Raw genomic sequence first — 17,590 nt, 5'->3', positions numbered from 1 at the left:
TCTCGCAAACTCCACCTCTGTTATGAGATAAAATGTTTTGATTATTCATACTTTCCCACTTTCCCATATTTATCCTCGTGGTGTCTCCTTGAGTTGATGACGTTGTATTTCAACGTTTTAAGACATAGTCTTAATTTTTTGAATTGGTGGCTTTTTGCATTGGCGCACTAATCCTAATTTGAATTATGAAAGTGAGAAAAGCGAATCAAACACTGTCAGAAAAATCCCCTATGATAAAATTTTAATGTTCGGTAGAGCCTTGTTAGAAAACTTGAAATCCTACATTTTTTTGTCTGCAATTTCTGTGTGTTGCACTTTCATCGGCGTTTGTTTTTTTAATTAATTCTTCTTTTGAATACTAATTATCATATGAGAAATTCAAATCGTGAAAAAATCCGCATATTCTGAGGGCGTTTACCTTTCCATTGTACCTGATTTGCTTGGTGAGGTTCATAATGTCGAGTACTTTTAGCTTTTTTTTTTTTTGGTCTTTTACCTTAATTTTGTGCATTTACATACATATTACTTACTTAATGTAGAACAATTGTTTATTGTAAAGATGCTTCCACAATACCTCTAAATTTTAACATGTGCATAAGTAATACAATTAGCAACAGTGCAAATCTTTTTATATATGTCGTATGTTCTAACATCAAAATCACTTACTTACGATTCATTGGATGTTATAAAGAGAACAAAGAAAATTTGTCGCAAAAACAATACATATTCCGTATGAAGTATTGTAGAGATATGTTATATTTCATTTTCGCTCTTGAATTAGAAATACAGAACAGAAAGTACAAAATAATTATAGAATAATAAAGTATTTATTCCACATAGATTTTGTTACATGTACGAAAGAAATACGCAAATTCAATTGATGAGTAATTTGCACAAATTGATCCCATTAGAGTGTGGATTATGTTTTAGAAGTTCTTCAGATATTAGTAAGTGCTAAATTAATGTTCAATTTGTTGTTCTGATCGCTTGAATACGTCGAATGCATATATCTATACAAAGTATATCCTGTATGTTAAAGTTATGTCTTTGTCGAAAAGGATTTATTCGGGTGAGCCTATCAAATCTTATTATCGTGTAACTTATGCGTTTTCAATATAAATATAAATGTCAGAAAAAAACTTAATTCAGTGGTAATGTTTGAACAAACTTCTGTATTAAATTAAAGATTCGATTCTTGAAATAAAATAGTCTCATATGCGTATTTTATGGCACACTGCATAAACATTTGTTTGAAATTGTCATATATTTTATATTATATCAAAAAGTATCGGCAGTGGGATACTTCTTCTTATTTCTTTTTGTATTGCATAGTTTAAATAGCTCAAAAGTGATCAAAACGTTTATAAACATGCAGATACTAATTTTTTTTGTTTTACAAAACTTACACCGTTTTAATAAATAGAATATCCCGTAAGTATCCAAGTCTATAAGTCTGAATAAATCAAACTTTGTTATGTAAGGTTGTAAAGAATTGGGACGGAATTGTAAATTATAGGGATTCTGTATGTTAAAACTAGATGTTTACAACCTTCGGGAGAAGTAAAAATTTGATATTATATGATCTACAGTATTTGTTTTTACCATTGTATACTATATTGCTTTGCTTCAGCAGTGAAGAAAATCTGTCAATAAAAATAGTTGTAGTGTCTCAAATACGTTTTAAACCCGAGTTTGGTTTGTCCTGAGCAAGAAAATACAAAAACAAGTATTTAAGTTTAAATTTCATACTTCTTAATGACCGAGTAAATCAGAAATATTATGTCCTTTCAGAAAGTGCTTAAGTTTATCTTTATAAAATCGCAGGTTTTCCAGTGTTCTAGATCATTTCGCTCTCAATGCCAGGTCGGTGTGATCAACATGTTCTATCAAAACTTTGACATGAATGGCTAATTATTGACAAATGAAATGCTTTGTATACTTCCTTGTGATAACAAAGACTGTTTGTTGCACGTACGTTCGAACCTTGTCTTATTTCATGATCAAATAGAAACCGTCATATCAAAGGTCTTGAGAACTTTCTGCAAGTGTTCCATATTATTTAAAATAGTCTATGTGAGAATACACTCCTGTGTCTTAGTTCTACAGTATACGTAAGCAATTGGAAGACATGCAATCTGTTTATAATCAAATCTTTACCAAGTACGATGCCTTTAAGCATATTTATGTCATTTTTGTTCAATGTTACAGAAAAAAAGACCATGATGTTAATTTTTTAAACAATACTTTTTAGTATAAAACTTAAAAAATTATTATGACGACAGGAAAAAGTCGAACAAAACAAAAAACAAAACAAAAACTTCGTAATTTGCACACAATCTACGTGTTTGTAGATAAGAAAAAGGTCGTTTGCTGGTAAAGTGTTCCTCTTGGACTCGGAGTTTCCATATCGCAAACGTATAAAACATTTACAAAGTTCTTTGATCATTATAAAAGTTTGATACAAAAATATAATAGCACATGCAAGTTCTTAATTAAATGATTGATTGATTGATTGATTGTTGGGGTTTAACGCTCTAGCAGCAATATTTCAGCTATACAGGCGATGAACATGAAATGAATGACAAAATGAACATGAAATGATGATGAAGTGAAAAAAGGGATGAGACACAAGGACAACATGGTCAACAAATTTTGATTGCCAATAGAAATAGGGAGGGACGGGTAGGGTCGGGCAATTTTGCTTCCTGTGCGGAGCGCAAAGGTTCATACTCATATCGAATACCACAGCAGGTCTTCTTCAGCGTGCGAGGAACGTGGCATCTTTCCAAACAAGGTACACCACTATGGTTTGCGGTCAGGTTTTCCGTATTATAGCCTGACAACCCTAGCATGTAACACACCAGGGGTACCCCATTCCACCACTTGGGGCACACAATCCACTTGCTCTGTGGGCAGAGCGCCCTAGCCCCCAACAGAGTTCTGAGCACTATTTAGTCGCCATTTACGACAAGCTTAGCGCTGCTGCGGGCCCATTCTTTTTACACCCGGACCCGTGTTGCTCAACCATTTTTTTTTACGGTAATAAATTCTATAATGCAATTTCTTAAAAAATATTTCAGATTTGATATAGTTATCAATGTATTCGTAAAGGATACAAATTTCAAATAAGTGTCTATTCTTTGAACCTTGTTTCCACAAATAGAGATATTCGACCCCTATCGACGTCCCTTTGTAAAAACTAGTAATTTTCTTTTAGTTTTGCACTACAATACATGTAGAACCTATATCTACCGTTCTACAGCCAAAATCTGTAGACTTACAATAAAGGTCAACAAATAATATATGTCGTTTTACTGGGCGCCGATTAACCACGTGCGATTAACAATAATCACCCAGTAAGTTCCGTTACATAGTAATTAAATCTTAAGTTTTGTGTAATTATAATACATAAATTGTCATACAAAGATGTTGACCTGCGTATAAAAAGTTTTATTAATTTATCAAATGACCCTCTAAATCTACTGGACTACTTTTAATAGCTATTTTATCCATGACAGACACGGTCGCATGCATCTGCCTGTCATGGGTTAGCTGTCATAGAAAAACAAGGAACACAGAAGAACATCAAATCTGGACTATTTAGTACATTTAAGTAGATATATATAGTGTATGTTGAGGTACTTTATGAAGAGAATCGGATGATTGATTGCATTTTACGGAGACCGTGTTTGTTGTTTCAATTCATTTTTAACCTTACATTAAAGAGGTGGTTAAGACTTTATAAAATTGGTTTAACCCCATCCAGACATGCGCCTGTTCATTGTCAGATGTTGGTCATTAATGTGTTTTATATTGTTATTTGACTTTTTAGTTTATTTTGAAGAAGTGTTATCGTTACCGTTACCGTGAATGTAATTACTTTTGATGTCGTGGGACCTTCAGTGCTTACTTGAAGGTGTGCTCACACGTGTTGGAAGGCTTTTTGGTGATCTCTGAAAGGTTATTCGATGGTGCATTTTTTAAAATTTCATTATGTTAGTTCAATTCTTCTTTTCAATTACTTTTTTTTAATTATTGATACAGATAATTGTTATGCATATATAGTTGTATAAATCTGTTTTTCTAGATTCACCCGCCGAGTTGCTCATAAGAGGTCAAGTTCGGGGTTGATGAAAGAGTAAAAATACGTGAAAACAAACCACCAACATCAATTTTGATATTTTCAATCTTTTCATTTCATTTTGTTCTTTTTTTGTTTGATTTTACAACTAATTAAATGAAGCTAGAATAGCAAAAGTTTGGTATATTCACCAATTAAGCTATTCATCTTTCATTTCGGTAGCTTAGCCTAGTAGATTTGCAGCAAGTTTGAATTTATTTAGACACATAAAATAATGTTCTTTAATGTGTTAGTATTCATATTTTATAATCAGGCCACCGAGAAAGTACGCAGTTAAATTTTATCAACTACTGAGATTTGTATTAAGATCTGCCTACAAAAATTAGCCTGTATAGGCATTCTAACTGTTACAGTCACGTATTTAGTTATTATGGTGTCGGCACTGAATCATGTCTGTAACAAATTTCAGAAAAAGGAACAGACATTTCATTTGTCTACAATATTAACCACATGCTATCGAAGCATCGCCTCCGCTATATATTACATAAGATTCATGAAAGTAAAGTTCACGGATACACAAGTATATGTAAAACACACAAAACCATTTATTTAACACATCCTGAACGATGCTCTTATGGCAGTAACTTCAGCAAGTTTTTGGTATTTTTCTTACATTAGGAAACCAGGTTGCATATCGATATGACGCAAAGAAAGTAGGGTGGTTTGTTGCAGACTGAGTATTGTTGTCGTCAATCTCGATTCATCGTCCAAAACAAATTGAATGATATTTAAAAAATATTTGAAACACTGTACACATATTTTAGAGTTCCTGGAAATGATTAAGATATATAATTCCGTTTGATAAATTCAACAATTAAATTTTCTTTTTGACACTTTTGTAAATCTAAACTGATTCAAAATTCGATGTATTTTCGACCAGAAGAGACTTTCATCTGAATAATATGTGATGAAGTAAATTTTGCCCATGCTTAACCAACCCTGAGATTAAGTCGAAATGGAGAGCATTTCGATTAATCGATATTCATAAAAAAAACCGAAATATTCTCAGATGATGGGAACACAGGTAGTGAAAACGCAGAAGAAAATATTACTGTATGTTCATTAAAGTTGTCATACCTCAGAAAGGAAGTTTCAGTTATCACGTTCAATTATAAATGTTACTTTTGGAAGTTGAGACTGATTTCTTAGCTGAGGATTTCTGATTCGTCCTTGAAATTTTCAGAAAACACGGACAATATGAAATGACAGAGAGCACTTCTCGCAAATTTAATCACGCACTGAAAACGCGAACAAGAAGATTTTCGGGCCAAAATACAAAACAACGACAACAACAATAACAACAACAACACACGTTTGAAGTTCTTTATAAGATACAATGGAAAGGTTTGATTCTTTAAAATAATTACGTCTACATGTACGTAATTTTAAATGAGTGAGTATTTTTATCTCACATGCCATTTTATTTATGCCGATAAGTACCAATTAAGTAGCAATCATGATTTCAGTGCATGTCCTATATATCACTCAAACCCTGTTTTGAATGTTAACATGACGTTGTAATAACATAACAGTATGGTAACGTAACCTCAGATTATAACAAGAGAATGCAACAAAATAAGCTGGGAATTACAGAAATTGAAGGAAAATGTACTTTTACCTTAATCAGTTTGACGTCAGTGATGGAGTCGTCACCTAGTCCAAGGGAAAACACCTTACATTCATATTAACAATAACAATTTCAGTAAAAGGAAACATACTACGTGAAGTATATTTAGTACATTTTTAGATCTTGTATATAAAGTCAATATAAATTACCCTAAATCATACCATATTTTACATAAAGTTTAACAATGATACGTTTCATAATTTTGTTGCTGTCAGTTAGCTTTCGGATAACGGTTTCCGAAAGATGCGCTTTTTTATATTGGAGCGGAAAGCCGGGTATGCAATGAAGTTTGAATTCACATCAATATTTAACAATCGAATACTAGTTGTACTTTAAGAACAATGCAAAATTTTAATTTGTTGCCGAAACGATTTGCGTAGCTAAATGCAAATCATAATGATTACTTCGAACTGCCTTGTATCCTTGTTGTTTTTTTAATTGCATTATTTCTATCTGCCTTGTATCGTTGTAAATTGTTAATTGTACTATTTCAATCTACCTTGTATCCTTTGTTATAGAGCTTAACTGTCTACAGATCGAGTTCTTTCAGAAGTTATTGCAAAGCAACCTAAGTGTAAGTACACGTATGTAATTTTCTTTTTAAAGAATACGAACCACACCAATATATATGTGTGTAAATATTTTATTATTCAGAAAAGCGGTATTCGCAGACCTGATTTCTAGTATAATCAAGGGAACCAAAATTCTATCGGAATTCTAAAGAATGTAATCCACAAAGACACATAAAACAATAGAACAAATATAATCATAATAATACATACAAAGTATCAACAGTAAATGAGCAACTCCACTGAAAACTTGGAGCATGAACCAGGTGCACCGGTAGGGTAAGCGTCCTCTGCTTTTCTAGAACACCCGCTGTATTGCTAATAAAAAGTCAAGTCTGGGTTAGACGAAAGAGGAAAGGAAAACTATGACACGTTGAACAAATTATGGTGCAGATGGATACATCGTAACGATGCACGAGTTCATGATGACGACCATAAAATTTCTTGAGTGATAACTTTAATCTTGTAGCAACATAACCCTGTTCCAGAAGCCCAATTTTAAGAAGTCTACCGCGATACATAAAGTCTGCGTAGTAACGGAAAGCTCTGGCATAATGTATGAATTGTGATTTGAAAACTCCATACACAGATGAAAGGAAAGTTGACAATACGGAATAAAAAATCATCGCGTTTGTCGTACAGTTTGGTAAATAGCTTTCCTTTACCATTGATCTCTAAGTGTTGGTAAAGATATGAGGCTGACTTCACAGTGTCTGTAGTATCTTTCATCATAGTTCTTTGGGGATATATGCTGGAGCGATTGCGAAAATTGTAATGAAGTAGAAATATCGGCAAAATATACCAAAGAGTGAACAATGGTAGAATTCAAATAAGTCAAAATCCAAATTTATGGTCATAACGTAAAAACTGGAAACAAAGACGATCTACATACACAATGTAGCGAGGTGGATAAAGTGAATTACATATAAAAACTGAAGATAATAGAAAAGAAACAGATATGGTGAAACGCAACAAATGCTCCATCGCATAATCTGTATGGAAAAAGTAAATACTTACAAAGATGACCAAAAGGTCTACAACAAATGTAAACACACCTTTAAGTAAGATCCGAAAGGCCCCGACAACAAAAGAAATGAAATCCACGGAACAAAACGATGATATTTCGTCAAAATAAAATAAAAAGACAACTAGCAACATGAAGACACATTAATGACCAACATCTCCTGACTATGGACAGGCGCATGTCTGCAGTGGGGTTAAACTATTTTTATTATGCCTTAACCACCCCCTTTAATGTAAGGTCAAAAATAAACTTAAACAACAAGTAAGGACACCATAAGATTCACTCAGTAATATATCCAGTTCTCTTCCATGGTATACATGTACACTTGCATGTACAACATATTAACAAAATGATATATCCAATTAATTATAAAGAACGCTAGCAGTTATTGAAAGATATATACATACCTCAGAACATATTCAAGAATGACAATAGTACCATCCAAATTACAGGTATTAGAATTATTTAGTCACTACAGTTTAAGTGGCCTGGATTTGATTAGTAACGACTGTAAATATGTAAGATTTGATGTAAAAGATTTAGTTTTTAAGTAGTGTCCCAATTAAAAATGGAATATCTGTAATTGTGAAAACGAGGTTCAAAGAATAGACAATGATTTAAAAAGCGTATCCTATCAAGAGCAGTTAATTAATCCATGGGATTTTGTTTGAAAGAATGTGCTTTATAGAGTATATTTCCTTTAAAAACTGGGTGAGCAACATCATTTGAAAAAAGAACCTGCTAGTGCTATTATATTTTTCTATCAACCTTTTGTAGCGCTGAACAAATTTAGAAATGTTTTTAGAAGTTTGTGAGATCGACACCCCTTGTGCAAAAGCTTTTCTGTGAGTTATCTGTTGTGTATATTAGAATATGTCGAGCAAAACAGACCAGCTGTGAAATGTAAATACCGTAGGGGGATGTTTCGGGAATATCATCAACCAGGAAAGAAAAATCAACAGTAGGGAATTCAAAATAGTCTTTTTTGTAAACATGTCCTCCTCCGAAAGACACTATTAAACACAAGTACTTTGAAATAAAATCTCTTTTGGAACAACTTTGAAAAAGGTGGATCAGAAATTCTGACTATATATACATTGAAACTGTCATTAGATAACGTTATGTTTTGGTATTGTTATGCAAAATGACTTGGAAATTATTTAAAAAAAACATGTCTTTTGATAATCTCTATCATAACTTTTGGTTTTTAGTTTTTATGTTTTCTAAAGAAAAAAAAAATACTCATTTAAAAATATGTGTACTACCTTTCAAAAGATAAGTCGTTTGTAATTTATTTATTTACTTTTATCAAATTGTTACTTAATATGAAAAACGCAAATGATTCTGGTGTATATCAAGCTGTTATTGTTTTAATTAAAGGAAAACTAACCCTTTTATCTCTCATAAATTGACACTGATATTGATACTTCTACGTTATCGTTTATCGTACTTGGTACATGTACTTGTATGAACATCACTTGATAAATGATGAAAATGACCACTTAAAATAGACAAGTACTAGTATTATGAATTAGTCGTTATGAACGACATGCAGAGAACAAATAGTGTATGTAAGTGGAATAAAACAGTCTTTTATTCCAATAACCCTTTATAGTGAATGAAATGAATGAGATTAGAGAACGAAGGTAATGAAATAACGTAAGTGATGGTCTGCGATATGACATTATCCAAAAACATGGAAATTAAAGGAAGTTAATTTCCTCTGCCATTTCTGCGGGGTCAATTCCGGTTGGTCATATTTCCTAAAGAAAAGACTGAACGATAATAAAATCATTTTAAAACATTAACTCTTCTTATATAGAACTCATTAATCATCGTGATATATGTAGTCAAATACAGTATATAACTGGTTACGCATATTTCTTAGACGGACTAGTATCCTAGCTTCATTTTTACAATATGTACAAACAACCTGGAAAATACGCTGCGTATTCAATGGATATGTCTTTTTAAAACCCACGAGTAGTTATTTTTAGACTGCCCTGACATGACAACAAAATAATTAGGATGAATAACATCGAAAGTTTTGTGTATTTTATTATATTTACACATTATATCAAAGCTACAGTCGGTAAGTACAGTCATAAGTAGGTCATGATTAGTTTTTAATAATTAATATTGTCTGTTGTAAACACATATCCGTGAAGAATGATGCAGTTAAGAGAAAGGGGAGGTACGTGACCAAACACTGCAGGGTCCAATATTTACAGCGGCATAGCCGGAAATTTAAGATATGTAAGCAGGGGGTCTTGGGGGCTGAGGTCCCCGAGAAGCTGAGCATAATTTTCAAATTCGAATGACATTTTTTTCATAAAGGTAACAGCTTTGACCATCCATTTTAAAACTTGTTATATGTTTAGAGGAAGGTGATAAGTTAAAAGAATCACAGCCAGCTTTGATTTTTTTTCTTTTTTCTCGTTTTTCTTACTTATTGTTTTCTTTTTTTTCTTGTTTTTATGATTTTTCGTTTTGTTTTTTGTCAACTCTCTTTAATTGAACCGACATAACACAAGCATAAAGAAACCTGTTTGACGGTAGAAACATCAGTAGCTTCATCTATAATTATGCTAAAACAGTTTGCAGAATTACACTCATCGACGATATGTTGTCCTAACTGTTGGCCACAAATATGAATTAACTCATTCTGCGTCTGGTTTGATAGATATCTAGCGTTTGGGGGACTGCTTTGTAGATGGTCAGACAAAATCCTATCATTTTCTGTTAACAGCAATGAAATTACTTTTACCTCGGTATGACCATGTAGGGGAATGTTCTGCTTTCTACACAAATAAATAGTTTTCAAAATATTTTTCAAGATAGCTCTGTTTCTTAATATTTTATTTTGAAATGCGCAAATCAACATTGAGACAATATCATCCCTTTTACCTTCAGCAATTTTCATAAAATTTTCACTCATTTCAATACACTTGTCATGACCAGGCTGGCCCAAGTGTCGTTTTATCAGAGTTGTCAAATTTGCCTGATCATTTACAGGGATTCTTACAAAAGCATTATCAGAATTATTGAATAAAACGCAATACAAACAAATCACTGCATTTTCTGACTTGGAATATCTTAACCAAGAATGTTTATCGAGCCATGCCATGTCCGATTAAAACCCCTTTTCACTCCCCGAATTTCTGTAAGAGGAAATACAAACGAATCGGGAACAACCCATTTATTTTTCAGTAGAAAGAACTTTTGTTTGTCGTCAACCTTCCCCTTGTATGATGCAATATCAAAGTTTTGTGGCTGTAATGATTTAGGCCCTAGCGTATTATCTACATATTCAGTGCTACATTGAGCATGCCGAGCAGACATATTTGGCTCCGACAAATCTTGAGGTTCTATAAACCCTTGTTTTTTGTATCTGTGGAACCAGTTTTTTGCTGTTTTGAAAAGTATTATGATAATATACTTTGTCTTTTGCTCAAAGTATGTTCTTATGAAGAAGGATGACTTCTTTTCATTTTAATTTACATGTAACAATAACTTGAAGATGATAATGTTTCAATTACGAATCGTCGATTAAATCGTGTTTATCCCAGACGCATATTTGTCACGTTGACGTCAACGGCGTCCTTTTAGGTTTTATGAAGTTCAAGATCAACAGACGGACGCTTGTTTATTTTAACTGATCTTGAATAGAACTCGATCTTGAACCTATAGAATTCTAACTTAAACATCACAATTACATTTAAATGATCGAGTGTTTAATAGATATCAGTATTAATTCCAGATGTGATTAATACAAGCAAATTAATGTAAATGTAAAGCCAAAGTTGTGAAAAACTTAAAAAAAAAACAAAAACAAAAACAAATTGTCAGAATAATTTGTAAGCACATGCTTACACTGCTTTAATGGTGCTACGTCACTGATTTAATATGAATGTATTCACATCTATGGGTATACTCTCGTCTGTTCCTTAACCAATTCTGGTCCTGTGGATGTTAATAATGGTGTTTTTTTTAAAGATTATTTTATCACAATGAAATGGAATCGAAAATACATTGTATATTAGAGTATAAGAACTAAGTAGTAGGAAAATATCAGAAATGGGGTTTTTTAATGTTCACGAAGAAAATTGTAAAATAAACTAGAGTATCGCTTTGGATATATTACAAATATACGTCATAAGTCAGGAATTACATTGTATCCCAGTACATGTTTATGACATATACTTATACATACATTTCATATGTAATTGAACATAAATGCCTTTTTTTATATTTCTACAAACAAAACCATTTTGATGGAGAATTCTTATTTGTGTAATGGGTTACCAAGTTGTAAGATCATAAAGCAATTATTTTATTTCCTTTGACCATCATTTTATCTAGGAGATTTGTTTCGTTGTCATTTAAGTGTTATGTTTCTATCTGACACAGTCTAATTTGATTTCTGTTCACAACAAATCCAGCCAAGTTTAATCCACCTGTAAAATTAAATGGTTGCTCCTTAAAAAAAGTTTACCAATTTCTGTTCAAATTTGTTTTTTTATTCTTTCTTGTACTCCCTAGGGGTAATTAGAACCCACTTTGTCTTATTTCTGTCTTTACCTACATTTTTGTTATAAACACTTCCCAATAGAAAAATCATATGGAATTGGACCCATGCATGTGCATATCGGATTTTTTTTTAAATTCCGTGCACTTGATAATAAAGTATAATTTTTCATTTTTCTATTTTGCTAATAGAGAAGAAATGCGAAAAACAGTTAAAAATACAATTATTTTAAACTATTTTGTTTGCACTTTCTGCAAACTTAAGACAGTTTAATCATAAAATTTTGTGAAACCAGAATCTTAGTAAGCTCAATTGTTGACCATTTAGATTTCAAAAACGCGAGGATTTATCAAAACGAGCTATTACCTTTTGACAACGCTACCACAAATGTTATAATATTAATATGTATGGTTGATTTGAATTTTTATTTTCTTTCTTAGGTATGACTTTTGAATCACACGGATGTTATTTGAACGTCATTAGCAATGCTAGTATGAGCAATGAAACCATAATGTCAGGAGAAATTTGTTCATCTTTCTGCTTCTGTTTGGGTTTTAAAATTGCTGCTTTATCAGTGAGTATAACTTACATAAAGACAGGAAAGAATCAGTGATACTTAAAATAGCAGTGTGACGTCATAATTTACGATCAATTTCACACTTACGACTTTATGTGACACCTGATTACGAATCCGTCATATGTTGACGACGAGTATTAGGAAGCAAATAATATATCTTGATGAAAAGGTTTTTGTAAGATCAAAAGTGAAAAAAAGGTGCTGGGTCTGAATTTTTTTTAATAAAAAAGACTAGATCCCAGCAGGTGCGTATATAATGCAGTAATTACAGATCAAAATTACTATATTACATTTTTGTCTGAGAACATAAAACAAAAAATAGACCACAGTGACGACCAGAAAAAGGTTCAAAGACGTCATATCTATAATATGTGCAACTTTTGACCATACAAAATGCAACACTAGCCCCTAACTAAAATAGTTGCTCCTTTTTCTTTCTCCCTGACTAATATCGGTTTTTAAATTAAATGTTAAAATGAAATAAAGTTTTTCTTACATCATCAAGTCTCTACAACTTGTACCTGATCAATGATTGGTGGTTTGCGGTCGCATTGGGGAAAGGAATAATAGTAAACATTTTTCTTTTAAACTATTTCCACTTCGGTAAGTAGCTAAACTTTCTGAAATTACCAAGTACTTATCGCAGCTATAATAAGTCTAATATTTAAATTTGAGGTCTGCTACTGTCCATTGCTCCAATCGGACAGTAAACCAGTCTGATGGGTTGGGAGGTTGCTAAGTACTTCCCTTTACTCACAAAAAAAAACGAAGTCAAAGCCGGAAATATGGAAAAGGTCTATTGATATACATTTGTAGATATGTTTGTCTTTTTCCAGAACGTAATAAATGGTGTCATGTTTATAACTGGTGATTATGATATAGAAGCACATTGTAGTTGTTCTGCAGTCGAACCAGCTATCAAAGTTAACAATAGTCTGTGTAGGATGCCATGTCCTAAAAATACAGAACAAAAATGTGGTGGATATAATTCATCTATATTCAACGTTTATAAAATGTCCCAAGGTACGTACATTCACATACCAACGTATATCATATAGATGGCGCTCCTGTTGAGATATTTTGAAATGTACATGCACCAGATCAGTAGAATCTCGAAGATATATTGTACATGTACAATGTATCATGTAACTTTCTAATCTGTACAACCATTCGAGATATAACCTTAAGATCAATTTGATACTGTATAATGCCATTTTATAATTTAATTTCAAACGGAATAGGTTCTCAAATAATCTATAAGAAAATGAATTGTTTTTGAAGTGGAGTATTGTTCCAGAGCCAAACTATACAAAGCAACTTCTGTGTGATATCAATTTTTTTTTGTCCTGCCATTTTCGGAAGTTAGTAGTGATAACAAATTATTTCTACTCCCTTTGTTCCTCATTCCTTCACATTTACATACATGTTATCTATACACGTGATTTTAATATATCACTTAACACTTAATTTTTCTGACGAAAAGTGTTTTCCTTTCAGGTTACAAAGGTCAAAGTTCAGGAAGTAACAGTAAGTTGGAAAATCCTTAAAGCAATAAAAAAAACTAATTGCATGTATTACCTACATGTGTTTACATATCTTATTTAACCTCATATTTGCACGTTAGAGAGATTACAGATAAAAATTGGTCATAATGAAAATATGTAAGAGTCTGTGTAGTTTCTACATGTACTGTGTAATAGGTTTTTGAATAAACGTACAATAATTAGTTTTAAAAAGTTGTTCCCGATAAAGTTGCTATAAAATCGATAAAAGACATTAAAGCAGACACGGAAAATGTTGTCATAACTTGGCTCAAACGTTTAACTACTGTAAAAAAGAAATGCACCAGAAAGTACTTACAAATAGTATCAGTTTAGATATCCTAAAAGTTTCTTCTAATGTCTGATTTAGACAATTGTGAATCATACATAAATATTTGACTGGATCTTGAAGTAATGAAAAAAAAAAACAAAACAAAACAAAACAAAAAAAAAACAAACAAACAAACAAAACAAAAACAAAACAAAAAAAAAGACAAAAAAAAAACCAAAAAAACAGGACCTTTATTGTGAAGAACATACCTGCACCTAACACTATCAAATGAACGTAATTACAAAGACATGTAAATGTGCTTGGTATGCGTTTCTAGACTCGTTTATACTACACGTAATATTTGAACGATTTGTTTTCAGATGATGTGGTAAATTTTGTAATCGCAGCAGTGATAAGTTCCTTGTTGGTTATCTGTCTATTTTCTCTGGTTTTATTTTTATACTTAAGGTACGTAGTTGCAATTACAAAAGACATACTTACTCAAGCAGTGCACCTGTTCATTATTTCTAGCCTTTGGGGAATCCTGATTTCTCATTAACTCAAGGATCTCTTTGAGTATGACACTTTAGTTCTTTCTAATCGCCATTTTTTACTTATGTTTGCTTTCTCTTCATTGCTCTCGCCCTGTTGATATTTTATACACCCTGTCGATATTCTTATGGTGTGTCTGTGATTATAGTACCGTTTGGGAATTCAGAAACATGAATTCACAAACGGTACTATAATCACAGACACACCACTGGAATTAATCAAGATGTTCACTATAATTAAGTACATTAGCATTGGATTTAGGTTCCTCTTAACAATCGGAAGTTCTAGACACTTTAATTATTATAATTACAGTCAGTCCAAATGAAATTCATTAAAATTTCTCAATGCAATTTCATTTTTACATTGTTTTATTTGTATTCTGAAACAAATTACTTGATGTACAACAGAACAAAAACTGAACGTATGTAATAATAAGAAATACCTTTAAGTCATGCATTTTTTAATTGTAGGTTCAAAAGTCGTAAGATGGGAAAAGAAACGGAGATGGAAACGAAAAATAGCAAAAAAGAACCCGATACCCTTAGTAGGCCCCAAAACCAATATATGGACACAATATATCATGATGATAATTCTTGCGGAGATGACAATTATGAACCTATGGAAGATCCAAAGTACTATTACATAGATGAAAGTCTGAAACAAATAAATAGAGAAGATCGTTTTGCAGAGTATAGGCTTTACGATACGGTAGAAGAATGTCGAGGGTTTACCGGAAACAATAGTAATTATTACAATACCAAGGAACTTCAGCAACAACAATATGAAGTTCCGAGAACTAATAGTAAAGAACACTTGTATTTAAAACTCAACGAGAACTCCTAGTATTAGTTTGTGTATAGAGAAGAGCAGTCAAAATAGCGGTTACAGTTCAAAGTACTGAATTCGGTTACCACATGAATGCTTTGAACACTAGCTAGTGAAGCCTGCCTTGATTTCCATCAGCCGCTAACCTCACCCTGAATGTTTTTGTTTAGTGAGAACGTGTTTTTTTTTCACGCAAGCGTTTACTTTTTCAACAACAGCTGGAGTTGAAACCTCAATTTGATAGTATGTTTTGTAAAGTTATTGGTTAATATTGAATCTCAATGTTCTATCCAAAGTTGAGTAATTTTGTTTGGATAGAATTTTGGATAGTTTAAAAAAACCCGACCGCTCTTGCAGAATACAACGGTTGGCGTCTTTTTTTTAGTCTAACGGTACCTGGTACATACGTGGTGTTTTTAATGCCCTTGCGACTAATTGTTAGTGAGAAGACGAGGAGATTTAAAAAAATACATTAAAATAATTCAGCTTGTTGTTTTATGAATAAAATAATTGACCTTATGCTAGTAATGGATATCAATCTTGGTAACTTATAAAATAGTTCATGGCAATACTTGAAAAGACCAAGTCGTGTTGGTAACAACATCAAGTGTTCGTTTACTTTATTTAAAGAATGATAATATGTGGATTTTGAATCAAAGTTCATTTGAACTGTTTTATGAAACTGTTTTCTAGAAAGGAAGACTAATAAAAAGTGATTGTGTTAGTTCGATAGTTGACATGAAAGGGGTTCCTGAAAGACTCGGTCAATAACTTATTAAATGTGTGATTCTTTTATTCGAAGGGTTGGCGTAGTCAGGAGTTTCAAAGCTTGAAATAAATTACATTTCGTTAAATGATATCGAGCAACAATAAAGTAGCAGAATAAATGGTATTTATTCGCATTATTCATGATATGGAAGTCACGCGTAAATTGCACACATATTTAAACGTTATTTGAATTATACTGGTTCTTGACTTGTTGATGGCTTGTCTCAATATTAAATCTGTAATTGTTATTTTTATTAATAGAATATTATTCATGTAAAATTAAAAAAATATAGGGTGCGGACATCAATTTCCCCTTAAAAATATGTTAATATAAAAGAATATGCTTTATTCACACATCATGGTCTTGAGTAGACAAGCATCCTATCTACACAGGAATCGTACCAAAACACCAGTAAGTAAACACAAATCGAACCAACACATCATGGCCAGGTCTAGACAAGCATCGTTTAAACATGCGAGGAGTAGACAAACATCAAACACGTACACAACATCAGACAAGCATTGTACATTGTACCAAGACAAACTCGCTGGTAAACAAGCATCGTACCCACACATCAGCTAGGTGAAAACAAGCATCGTACGCACACATCAGCTAGGTGTAAACAAGAATCAAATGTTTTACTATAGTAGACATGCATATGGTACCACCGCACTGAAACTTCACAGGAGTTGACAAGCATCGTTTAATTACACTATGAAACATGGATCCTATCATCCAACCAGGTATTGTCAAGCATCGTTGCCACACACAGGCAGTAGGCGTTTCAGGAGTAGAAACGCATCGTTATAATAACTAACTCGGAGTTAAAAAAAACAACACGTCATTACACAGTAGCAGACAAACATCGATCCCACACCCAATGGGTAGACAAGTATCATACCCCTCACACAAGGAGTAGAAATGTATCATACCCACACAGAGGGTAGACAAGCGTCATACCCCGCCACACCAAAAAGACACGTATCTTAACTTATCCGAATAATCCAGTCGTTACACTACGTTAACAACAATCACTCCATTAACCTCGAGAGTATAAGAGAAGCGAATACAGAGAGGAACTGGGTTATCCGGGTTTGCATCTTACCCAAAAACCAGTAGAAAATCTTCGTTGAAACACATCAGTAGACAAGCATTACAGCCACACA

At 32.5% G+C, this 17,590-nt stretch overlaps 1 protein-coding gene across 4 annotated transcripts; it reads left to right on the top strand.

The window, feature by feature from the left end:
- The first annotated feature begins 932 nt into the window (after nucleotides 1-932).
- Nucleotides 933-16,174, top strand: LOC148624864 (uncharacterized). Of its 4 annotated transcripts, XM_088567904.1 has the most exons (7): nucleotides 5,885-6,043; nucleotides 6,287-6,342; nucleotides 12,330-12,463; nucleotides 13,303-13,489; nucleotides 13,964-13,993; nucleotides 14,659-14,746; nucleotides 15,301-16,174. In XM_088567904.1, the coding sequence occupies exons 3-7, from the start codon at nucleotides 12,332-12,334 to the stop codon at nucleotides 15,671-15,673; spliced, it is 810 nt and encodes a 269-aa protein (XP_088424030.1). In that variant the 5' UTR covers nucleotides 5,885-6,043; nucleotides 6,287-6,342; nucleotides 12,330-12,331; the 3' UTR covers nucleotides 15,674-16,174. The 4 variants fall into 4 exon arrangements, 3 of the variants coding, with proteins under 3 accessions (XP_088424030.1, XP_088424027.1, XP_088424029.1); XM_088567901.1 differs by lacking the exons at nucleotides 5,885-6,043; nucleotides 6,287-6,342 and adding an exon at nucleotides 9,269-9,453; XM_088567903.1 differs by lacking the exons at nucleotides 5,885-6,043; nucleotides 6,287-6,342 and adding an exon at nucleotides 9,530-9,555.
- The last annotated feature ends 1,416 nt before the right edge of the window (nucleotides 16,175-17,590 follow it).

This window comes from Perna viridis, chromosome 2 (assembly GCF_037379345.1).
Source record: "Perna viridis isolate PV_CMFRI_1.1 ecotype Kerala chromosome 2, ASM3737934v1, whole genome shotgun sequence".
Taxonomy (NCBI): Eukaryota; Metazoa; Mollusca; class Bivalvia; order Mytilida; family Mytilidae; genus Perna; species Perna viridis.
The sequence above is the reverse complement of the archived record's forward strand: the minus strand, read 5'-3'. Positions and strand labels throughout refer to the sequence as shown.

Coding starts and splice junctions, on each gene's coding strand:
- LOC148624864 (XM_088567901.1), top strand. CDS start 9,390: ATGAATAACATCGAAAGTTTTGTGTATTTTATTATATTTACACATTAT. Junction 12,464..13,302: donor TTAAAATTGCTGCTTTATCA/GTGAGTATAACT, acceptor GTCTTTTTCCAG/AACGTAATAAATGGTGTCAT. Junction 14,747..15,300: donor GTTTTATTTTTATACTTAAG/GTACGTAGTTGC, acceptor TTTTAATTGTAG/GTTCAAAAGTCGTAAGATGG.